This window comes from Abrus precatorius, unplaced genomic scaffold (genome assembly GCF_003935025.1).
Source record: "Abrus precatorius isolate BTA unplaced genomic scaffold, Abrus_2018 Scaffold8, whole genome shotgun sequence".
Taxonomy (NCBI): Eukaryota; Viridiplantae; Streptophyta; class Magnoliopsida; order Fabales; family Fabaceae; genus Abrus; species Abrus precatorius.
Window position 1 is genome coordinate 15,573,678 of NW_020874428.1, and position 11,590 is coordinate 15,585,267.

General features: G+C 31.0%; 1 protein-coding gene across 1 annotated transcript; it reads left to right on the top strand.

The window, feature by feature from the left end:
• The first annotated feature begins 234 nt into the window (after positions 1–234).
• Positions 235–10,998, top strand: LOC113846436 (proteasome subunit beta type-3-A). Its single transcript, XM_027474715.1, has 6 exons — positions 235–509; positions 595–702; positions 3,468–3,557; positions 9,411–9,495; positions 10,170–10,264; positions 10,733–10,998. Exons 1-6 carry the CDS (start codon positions 322–324, stop codon positions 10,779–10,781), a joined length of 615 nt encoding a protein of 204 aa, XP_027330516.1. The 5' UTR covers positions 235–321; the 3' UTR covers positions 10,782–10,998.
• Positions 10,999–11,590: the final 592 nt, after the last annotated feature.

Sequence of the window (11,590 nt, forward strand, 5' to 3'; positions counted from 1 at the left end):
ATTTTATTTTATGATTCAACTACATATAATATTAAAATGAATATATCATGTAAATAAATTAAGTTAATTTAATCGTATTACATATATTATCAAATCTTCGCCGAGTAAAGATTAAATTTAAATAATTAACTCCATTAAAATATAAAAATAAAAACAAACCCATTTCAATCGGTTTCATAAAAAATACCTAATAATAATTAATTTATTATTATTATTATTATTGGATGGCTTAACCCCAAAGAAAAGAAAGATGCTCTAGAAATACAACATTTCGCGACTTAGCCCCAAAGAACCTGCGTGGTGTGTTGTTGGGATCAAAAGATGTCGATCTTCGAGTACAACGGAAGTGCCCTAGTGGCTATGGTCGGCAAAAACTGCTTCGCCATTGCCAGCGACCGAAGGCTCGGTGTTCAGCTTCAAACCATAGCCACCGATTTCCAACGCATTTCCAAGATTCACCCAAAACTCTTCATCGGTCTCTCTGGTCTCGCCACCGATGCTCAAACACTGTACTCTTTACTCTCCCTTCTCAATTTTCTCTTCTTTTTTCTTCCAATTTTTTAATTATTTTTCTTCCTCTTTCTTTACTTTAAGGTATCAGCGTCTTGTTTTTCGGCACAAATTGTATCAGCTTCGTGAAGAGAGAGATATGAAACCAGAGACCTTTGCCAGCTTAGTCTCTGCTTTGCTGTATGAGAAAAGGTAATGCCGTTTAGATCTCACAAAAAGAAAGCAAGTCTTCTGGATTTTTTCTAGAAGGAAAAATATGTAAAAGTTTTATGTTTTAGGTGTCGTTGAAAATGAGGTTTGATTTGATTAATAAAGTGATATGAATAAAGATTGATTATGGGTTATTATTACTGAGTTTTGAATGAATTGATTACTATTCTTGTGTATAGAGTACATTTTCCTAGTTCTCAGTGTTATGTCTGTTTTCTTATTCATCAGTTGCAATTCTATCTATCTTTAAGTATATTAATTGGTAACAGTTTTACCTTCTTTAATTACTATAAAGAACATCTCAGATCTCGTTTTTGGCTTGCTATTGATAACCTAGTTAGCACCATTATGCTTTGTGAAATGGTTAGATAAAACATTAGTTAGTTACAATCAGTAGCTAGATAGCCTACCTTAGAAAGTGTATGATATTGCATGTTTAAAGGAGAGGAGTGGAAGATCTTCTTGTCAATTGAGAAGGGATTGGACTCTCGGGGTATGTTTGGAAGAGGATTTTTGGAGGGGAAGAGGAGACCATATTTTTTAATTTTAAATTAAGAAAATCATAGTAGTTAATTCCAGATAGAAGCGCGGAGCAACCAACCTCAAAAATGCTATAGTGGGGATAGTGGTAGTGGGATGACCGCTATTCTGAAGTTTTAAATATATTTAATATAAATTAAGTTACACAGGTATGTATGCTGAAAAATATAAAATTAATACACAAATTTGGAATAAAACAGAGCAAGAAATAAATAATAAACAGCAAAAGGAAATAGAAAACAGAGTGTTCAGTCACCGAAAAATATTTGGGTCACGTCAAAAACTTCACCAAAGATGAAGAAGACGACAAGAAAATATTTGTTCACGTTGGAAGCTTTGCCAGAGATGAAGATGACCAGAAACATCTAGGTCATGTCCAAACACGTTGCAAGAGATGAATAAGATGACTAGAGATGAAGATGACAAGAAGTTGGTCAGAAATGGTGACTCTTGATCTTGCACCAGAGAATCAAGAGGAACAAAAAGCATGTCACACCAGAAAAGCAAAAGAAATAGAAAGGAAAGAAATTTTAGAGCTCGATGGGGAGAAGATATGAAAGTAAAGGGGAGGCAAAATCTCAAGATTGTCCTGTTAAAAGTCGCCCAACGTCAAAAAGGGTGGGGTAAAATAGGGTTTTGACTTAGGAAATGAAATAGTGGCCATGATTTGCTTGTTTTTGGCCATGGTTTGTGGCGTGATGGCAGCTACTCTGAAGTGCAATGCGATGATGTCTTGATAGTGGCAACTTGCCACTCCTCCGCAATAACGGCTGCTATTGACTTCTATGAAGAGAATTATATATCATTTATGATGATAAATGTATGATTAATATATTAAGTTTAAGTTAACAATCAATTTATATTTTTTATTTTAAAAAATATTGATTTTAAATATATTTATTTAAAATAAAAAATCTGTCTTTCCCTCCAAAACTTTCCTTTCCGAACAACCCTCAGTGGGTAAAGGATGGGGTTTCTCAAATACCCTCACTCCCCTGGTACCACTGTAATTCATCTGACTTTATTACTAGAGAATATGTGTAGATCATAATTTTTCTTCCATCTATTTTCTTCTGTCCTCATCATGTTCTATCAGAAATGGAGAAGTGCTGCTAGATTTTGTTGTATGACTTACATGAGTAGAGTATATTCATTACTATTGAATTGACGTTAGCCTTTGCTTAGACCTGATAGTCTCTAAGTGAAATTTGAGTTGTATATGTTGTGCGTGTACTGATTAATTACTTCGAAAGAATGATTTTGATAAAAGGCTACGAATAAGATTTTCATATTAATACTTGAATAATATTTATTGTCAAGCATGGTTTTGGACTGGTTGTGTATTCTTGATGCAAGAAGTTGGTTGTAGAATGACTAATATGCTGATATACCTACCAAATTGAGTTGGTGGAGGGCTGGGCTACTAGGCAACATAGATAAAGTTGCTATTGATGGATATCTTCCTAAAACTAAAAGTTACCTAAAATTTTCTATTAGAACACTGAATTAGCTCCTATTTTACCTAATTTTTTGTATATGATTATTTACAAGAAAGAGGGAATACACTTTAGTGGTATCGAAATAAATCATGTTGCTGACTTTGCATAATAACAAAGATTGTATATTTCCTCAGATTTTATTATGAACAAACAAATTATTTTGACAAAATTACTACCCAAAATTATTTAGATACCAAAGAGGCAGAAGATTTTTAACATAGCACTGAAGATGAGATGTGACGTAGTGCAATTAGGATGAGTTACCATTTAGTAGGAACAAACAAGGAAGGAATTATGAGTACACCTGTACTTATGTGCTATGAGTCTATGACTATTTGTTTATTAGATTCTATATAAGTTGATAGGGAGACTTTTATGACTTACGATTTTGTTGTTCTCTCTCTGAGAGGGGGAGAGAGAGAGAGAGATTTTTAATTATGCCTCTAAATGGTAAGATGTGATATCATGTACAACTAACAATTCAAAACAAGCTTAGCAATTCATGATTTGAATGTTGACCAATAGTTTGTTGTGGGTTTGAACTATGTTAAATTTTTGTTTTTTCTATTTTTGGCTTCCTTTTACTTGTTTGCAGACCTGGTTATAGCAAGTCACAGTGAACTATAAGATTTAAATTTTTCTGTTTCTATTAATAAAATCTATATTTTGGAACATTTAAAACAAAGTATGCTTTCTTTTACTTTTCAGGTTTGGTCCATACTTTTGCCAGCCCGTAATTGCTGGATTAGGGGATGAAGACAAACCATTCATATGCACAATGGATGCTATTGGAGCAAAGTAAGTTGAATGATTCTACAGTCCATATTTTCTTGTACAGGTTGGTATGTATAAAAACTTGTAAATGTTAGTAATGTGTAGTTATAAATGTATAATTCAATTTTAGTAATATGCATGAACAATACACATTTCAACTGAGCAATGGGTTACATCTTTTTATGTATTTGGCTGAAGTTCTGACCGTGAGTCCATATCTGAACAATATTGCGGACCTTAATTAATTCCAGCTAGTCCAGCCACTTGGAAATCAGACATGTAGAATTTTAGAAATGTTTTTTTCTTCTAAGTTTCAATAGTATAAGAATTGGTGGCTTTCTATCTTGTGATAGAAAACATGTAAAAAATTAACTGAGTAATTAATAAAAAAATAAAAGCAAGTTGATGCTGACAAAACAATAACATGTTTTAAAACAAAAATTGATGGAAATGGATGGACAAAATTTGTCAGACTAGAAGCTAAAAAATTGTATACTGATGAATATGTTATGTGTTGCTGCATTTTTGTTTGAACATAAATTCTCAAATTTTTAAGTAGGTTTCTTTGGCATTACACTTCATTTGGAATGAGATTAGGTGTTTTGCTTCTATTTGCTGTAAAGAACATTGCCCTTTCTAACAGATTTCACTAGCAGATATTAAATTGGCTGATTTGCTCGATTTTTATTCTTTTATCTACTTTATTCTTTTGCTCAAAAGGATTCCCCGTCTTCCATCAATCTTTCTCTCTCATACCCATGTCTTTTGTATCTTCTAATATGAAAATGTTTTCAATTATATATCGTTCAAATGTTGCCTTTATGCAAGTTTATTATGTTAGAGTTGTGTAGTCCGATTAGTCACACGCCTGTTATTTTTAAAGGGCTTTTCCTATACTATTACTATGGTTATGTTTGACTCTTATAGATCTGTTTGATAAATAAAAATTGATAGAAGCTTGTTAACTTTTGAAAGCTAGCTTTTCAAAAGTTATCTAAAGAAGCATTTAACTTTCAAAAACTAGCTACTAATATTTTTATTACATTTTTACCTTTCATCTTTTTAAAATACTACTTACCCATCACACAATTAAATGTTATGTACATACGTTAATTTCATTGCCTTTTTGTTCTTTTCACCTCATGATAGTCCCATTCTTTTTCTTTAAATGCATTTTATATTAAAAAAAAGATATGGTTTATAATATTTTATGTTCAAACATATATGAAGAAGAATTTTGTTTTTATATTTAATTAATTGATTGATATTAAATAAATAAAATAAGTGACATCTAATTTTAATATCATATTAATACAATATTACATATTGTTTTAAGTCATTTAACACATCAGTTAGTTGCACAACTAGTTTACTAAACAATTTTAAGTTTATAAGCTACTTATATAGCTATAAGATTTCAGCTACAAGTCCACAACTTTCAGTTAGTTTTATCGCTAAAAACTCACAGCTTTTAGGACATTTTACCAAACATAACCTCTATTTGTTCAACGACTTGTAAATTGTTTGTGTCACTAAAAGTTATTTTACTCGTATAGTTGTGAACATAGGTGCGTACATTATGTGTTGAACTACATTACATATTTGTTTCATTCCTCTCTCTTTTATCTCTATTTTTTACTCTCAACAATTGTTATAAAAAGCTGTTAATTCTTTTACGGGGTCCTCAAGTTAGAGGTAGTGGGGGGGGTCCTTGGTTTAGAGAAAATAGTAGAAGTGATGCCATTAGAAGAGGGAAAGTCAAAAATTGAGAAGTTTGATATAGACTTCAGATTTTGGAAGATGCATATAGGGGATTATCTGTGCCAAAGAGAAGTATCAACTCTTAACACGAGAATTAGACAACATGAAACAAAAATATTGGAAATTTTTAGATCAACAGGCTCTTTGTGTAATCAAATTAGCATTGTCCAAAAATATTGCATTCAACATAGTGAACAAGAAGATTACTATAGAATTAATGAAGGTGTGAATTGTGATCAAATAAGTATGTGCGGTCATTGACAGCCAATAAAATACATCTGATGCACTAGTTGTTCAATTCAAGATGATTTAAGAGAATTACTATCTAACTATATCTTTCGAAAGTTTGGGAAGGTTTACTCTACAGTGACAAATCTCTTGATATAGTGGGAAAGGGTGATATTGATATCAAAACTCTAATGGAATCTTATGGACATTGGATAATGTCAGACAATATTTTTTAAGAGAATTACTATCTAACTATTTTTCGAAAGTTTGGGAAGGTTTACTTTACAATGACAAATCTCTTGATATAGTGGGAAAGGGTGATATTGATATAAAAACTCTAATGGAATCTTATGGACATTGGATAATGTTAGACACATTTCGGTCCTAAAGAAAATTTTATTATCTATGCTAGTTGGATGATAAGGAGTGTCACACCACTTTTGGAAATGGAACTTGGAAGGTAACAAAAGACTATATGATAGGAGGTTGTGGGAAGAAGTGAAAGTCTCTTCATATGGTTGTCATAGTTGTTAATCTTGGATCACAGTGCATAGCAAATGACCGTCAAAACACTATAGCAGGATAGTGCATAGCAGGATTACTGCCATTTTAAAGTTTTTTATATGGATATAAAATATATAAATATGCAGATAATTATGTATATAATGCTAAAAAAAAATATGCATAAAAAGCATATGAATAATTATCAACAAAAGACATAAAGAGAAGAAAGAAAGTGGATTTTCCAGGAAAACATAACAGAGGCAGGACTGTAGAATCATAGAATAGAGAGAAGTGGATTTGCCAAAGAAGTCATCCAAGATGAGTGACTCTGCTGGATTGGAGATTTTTGCAAAGCTGAATAGAGACAGAGATGAGAGGAGGGAGTGTCAAACAGATAAGGGGAGAAGAAAAATAGTGTAGAAAAAGTGGGGTTTCGTCATGTGTCTCCAGTTGCAAAGCAGAACAGCAATAGAGATGAGAGGAAGTGGTGTTGAAGAGAGCAAGGAAGAAGAAAAAATGCAAGAAAAAGTGAGGTTAGGTCTGAAAACTGAGAAGACTATTTTGCCCTTAAAAAAACCTAAAGACTGTGTCATCATAAGGGCAAAAAAGAAAAATCAGCTTATTTCTAAAAGATTAGAAGTTTTTTTACCCTTAAAAAAAACTCTAAAATTCCTTTGTTTTGAGGGTAGAAAAGAATAGTTAATATCTTTCCCCTGTGGTGGCGCTATTGCGCTGCAAAAAGCCGCATTTTGTGCTGCGAATACATCCGCGATGGTTGCAATAGCTGCAACAGAAAAAACGCTCCACTATGCCAGATCTATAGCAGCCAAAGGCTGCTCCGCCACACACCACCGCTATGGCACGCTATTGACAACTATTATCGTTGTAGAGAAAGATATAGTATTAGTAATTGAGGCTACTAATAGTTCATCTCTATGGTGTCAAAAGGATAAGATGTCAAATTTGAAGCTTGGCAATATTTCTGTTTGTGTTGGGTATGACTGCCCTAATGGCAAATGAGGGCAGTTGCGTTAGGCCTCCAGTTGTCTCTAATTTTTTATTAAAAATTATTATATTATAATATTTTTTTCATTAATACATTAAGATTATATAATTTAAAATTTATTTATTTAAAATGTATTTAAGGATATATAATAAAAATTTAATTAAAAAATTTATCAAAAAATATCATATTTAAGATGAGTTTGGATAATTGCTTATTTAAGTATTTATTCAACAAGCTCTTTTTAAAATGATGAGTTATGTCTTAAATTTAATGATGAAACTTTTTGAGATAAGCTAGAAACAACTTATTTTGATAAGCTATACTAAACAACTTATTAGAATAAGTTGAAAACAATTACTGAGAGTTATAAGTTGTTTTTTATAAGTTATTCACAAGTCTTTCCAAATAGACCACTAATATTATCAATACATTATATATGTGGCTTTTAATAAAAATTTATTACATATAATTATCTTATTATGTGTCTTTGAATACAACTTAGAAAACTTATTTTTATATATGTCTCTGTTAATTATTTAAGAGGTTTAATTACTCATTTAAACGTATATCAGAAAAATGATTTAGTTTTTTTTTATAATAGCAATCATTATAAGTCTTTTCTATTAAAGTCAAAATTTCATTATTTCTTAATTATAAAACTATGCTTAATAATTTTATAGTTAAAAAAATAATATAAAAATTGATAATTTATATCACATTAATTTCTTCTAATAACTATGTCTAAGCCTAAAATATTCTAAACATGTCCACGTGTCTGTGAACACTGTAAATTTGTAAAGTAGAAAAGATTTCAAAGTCAGGAAAGACATCAAAGTTAGAAAGACTGACGGAATTGGTGTATTTTGACATTTGAGAACTAGCTCCAATAAAATTCTTCGAAGGTTCACTATATTATATCACCTTCATTGATGATTCCATAAGAAAGTATGAGTTAATTTTCTTAAAAATAAATCTGTTATATTGTATGTTTAAAAGGTGGAAAGCAAAAGTTGAAAACTAAACAAATTTAGATAACGGTTAAAAGTCTGAAATTTGGTAATGGCAAGAGTATGATGGCCAAGAGTTGAAGGACTTGTTTAGAAAATGGGATTGAAATACTCAAAGACAATACCAAGAACACCTAAGCAAGATGATGAACAGAACTTTTTGAATGAAAGGGCTAAACGTATGCCAATCCAATTTGCTTGCCTAAAATACTTTGGACAAATACGATTAACACAACAACTAATTTTATAAAGATGAGGCCATTTGTCCCTTCAGATATCATCAATCGTCTGAAGAATTATGATTTAGAAAGGAGGTAAACATATCACATTTGAGAGCCTTATACTATATTTATAAATTAGACCTCAAGACTATAAAATATTTTTTTATTTGTTATGAGTCTAACATGTATGGCTATTGATTTTGGGATGACCAAATTAAGAAAATTATTCAAAACAGATGTCATTTTTAATGAAAATTATGTTACATAAAGATAGGTTTTCTACAAAAATTTATGAGTTCCAATAAATGATTAGAAATTTCTAAGAAAGTAAACATTAAAAGAAATTTCAGAAAGTGATGTAGCCAACAAATGTCAGGATAACCTAGAGAATAAGGATATAGAGGTAAAAGTTGAGTCAAATTTAGAGCCAACAATAATGACAAAAACACTCTACTAGGGTTATTAAGACATTACAAAGGTATTTTCTTTTCTTGCATTATTTGTTGTTAAGGATACTAGAAAAATAGAATATTTTGGTGAGGCTATGCAAGGGAATGACTTTATTAAGTGAGGACTAGCAATGAAAAAACAAAGGAACATGGTCTCTAACAAGTTGTCAGAAGGAAAGGAAGCTCTATAAAATAGATGAGTCTATGAATTAAAGATGGTATTAAAAGGTACGAGGTAAAACTTATAGTAGAAGTGCTTTAGTAGAAACATGAAATTAACTTCACTCAGATTTTTTTCTCCTATTATCTAGACGCTGGAGTTATCTTGAGTATTCTAGTTACTGATAATTTTTACTTGAAGGCATTGTACAAGGTGAAGAATAGAGGAGTTTGTTGTTTAGAAAAAAAGAATTTTTGCAATTGAAAATCTGGCTTCAAGTGGAATAATTATTAAAGTTGTGTTGTCTGATTAGTCTCACATCCATTATTCTTAAAGGCCTTTCCTTTTACTATTATTATGCAATAAATTCTAGTACCGTTTCTTTCTCTTTTTCTCCCAACATATTCTTCCCTTAAATTAAATAATTTCTAAGTTATATAATTTCTTTCCCCTAATGGGATAAGGTTTGTTTGTTTTTGTAAGTTATATAATTTCATACGATGTGTATGCATGTAATTCTTTACAATTTTCTTGTATGCAGGGAGCTTGCAAAAGATTTTGTTGTTGCTGGCACTGCATCTGAGTCTCTATATGGTGCTTGTGAGTCGATGTTTAAGCCTGACATGGTATGTCACAAAGATTAATTCGTTGTCTTTTATGCAACACTTCTGTGATTTTGCAAATTTGTGTAGTCATGTCTATTTTCTGCTTGTTTTGGCTGTCTTAATAAACAATAAACATCTTTAAAATCTAAATGGAGATGTCCACAAACTACTGTACTTCGACATGGATAATTCTTGTTTTAGACCCAAAACATCATTCATGTATTGCACTGTTGGAGACACTATATTGCACCATACTTATAGAGTAAGCATCACTGTGAAATATAGATGAATAATGAAATCATCAAAGGTTTTAAATCTCAATATGACTAATCATTGTGCAAGTGAATTCACATTAATGGTTTCTTTGGGAGGAGAGGAAGTTTGTATAAATACATCATAAAATTCTATATCATGTGCTGAAATATACACGGTTAATTCAAGTAGTTATTATGTTACGAAAAATGCAGCATTGGTGCAATGTCTAATAACTATGGGGACAAAAATGCTAGAGCCTGAGATTCAAATTTAAAAGGCGATTAATAGTACCTCAATTTTGCAGTTTGGTTTCAGCATAAAAAATTTCCACATTATCATACCTGTGATTTAACTTGATAGTTTTTTCACCATAGGGTCCCAATGTTCATTAAAGAGATGCAGCTTATCTTTTTTTGCTTGATTTTCTGATCTTAACACAGGAACCAGAGGAATTGTTTGAGACCATCTCCCAAGCATTGCTATCATCCGTAGATCGTGACTGTTTAAGTGGCTGGGGAGGGCATGTCTATGTTGTGTAAGATCACAAATTCTATTTCTCATAGTAGTTTGGTCTTAAGATTTTTATATACAGTTGTCAATTTCTGAGCTAAGTCGCTTAGTTTTTATGCACTTGTCCTCTGTGCAAGCCACAGGTAAAATGTTGTGACTTTTGTATCTACAAAAAATAACATTTACAAAAAAGTATGATGAAAATAATTCTGACATGGGGAAGTGCCACTGGGCTCCAAGGCTATGGTCAGCAGTGGTGGCATCTAATGGTTACCATTTCATTTTTATGCTTCATCTGATTGCTACAAACACTTTAAAAGAGAAACTATGTTTTTCAAAATGTTTGTTTTTCTTCCTCTATTTATTTATTTATTTATTTTTACTTTTTAATGATTTTTCTTATTTGAAATTTAGGACAGTTAAGTTTGATTCTCTGCCTATTCATAATGTATTTTGGTAGGGGCTTATTGGTATTTTAATTTGTCTTCTGCAGCACACCAACTGAAGTAAAGGAAAGGATTTTGAAGGGAAGGATGGATTAACTTTTAGGCCACCTTGTCACCTACTTCGTATCACTTTGTTTTCTGTTTAGTTTGTAGCTGAATAGCATTCTACTTACCGTCCATTGTTAATGGTTATCTTGTTATTGTGGCTCTTCAGTTAAACGTACCCTGAAAATTATTTACAAACTGGTTCACTTGTTCTATACTATTTAGATTATTGGATAAAGGAAATTCTAGAGTCGGGCATGTTGTGAATTAAATTCTAGTATCGAAACCCAGAACTAACGAAGTACAGCAAAAGATTGCTGTTGCTGTCGAGAGTACGTGACTCCTTATTCACAAATTATCAATATAATTTTATTATTTTATAATTTTATATAAGTAAATTTATAATTTTAGTATGCTTACAGGACATGTTATTAGGAAGAAAAAATTCATAATAAATCTTCATGCTTATAAAATTATTTTATATCTTTCTTCTTCAAGTTTCTTGATACTTAGATGAATAAGTCTATTTTAGCCTAATTAAAATAAGCTAAAGTTTCCAATGATCTAAGACCTAAGTAAATAAATACCTCATTTCAATTGGACCTAAAAATCTTCAACCTCGTTCAATTCTAATTTTAGTAAGAAAAAACATGCAGGTCCGAACTCAGGTTGATTTTGCTATAAAAAGCCTCTTAGAACTAATTGTCTCCATTGTATGTCTTAATTAAAATACATTTCTTGTACATTTTAAAATGTTCCAAAACAAATTAAACTATTGGACCAATTAAATCATGAATTAGTTGTACTTAATGTTCAAATATAATTTAATTTAGCTTCGGTTCAACCACAAAATTAACTAG

Bases quoted from the DNA above. Each gene is read 5' to 3' on its own strand.
- LOC113846436 (XM_027474715.1), top strand. From the start codon at position 322: ATGTCGATCTTCGAGTACAACGGAAGTGCCCTAGTGGCTATGGTCGGC. The intron at 3,558-9,410 runs GTAAGTTGAATG...TCTTGTATGCAG, and splicing joins ATGGATGCTATTGGAGCAAA to GGAGCTTGCAAAAGATTTTG. The intron at 9,496-10,169 runs GTATGTCACAAA...ATCTTAACACAG, and splicing joins CGATGTTTAAGCCTGACATG to GAACCAGAGGAATTGTTTGA.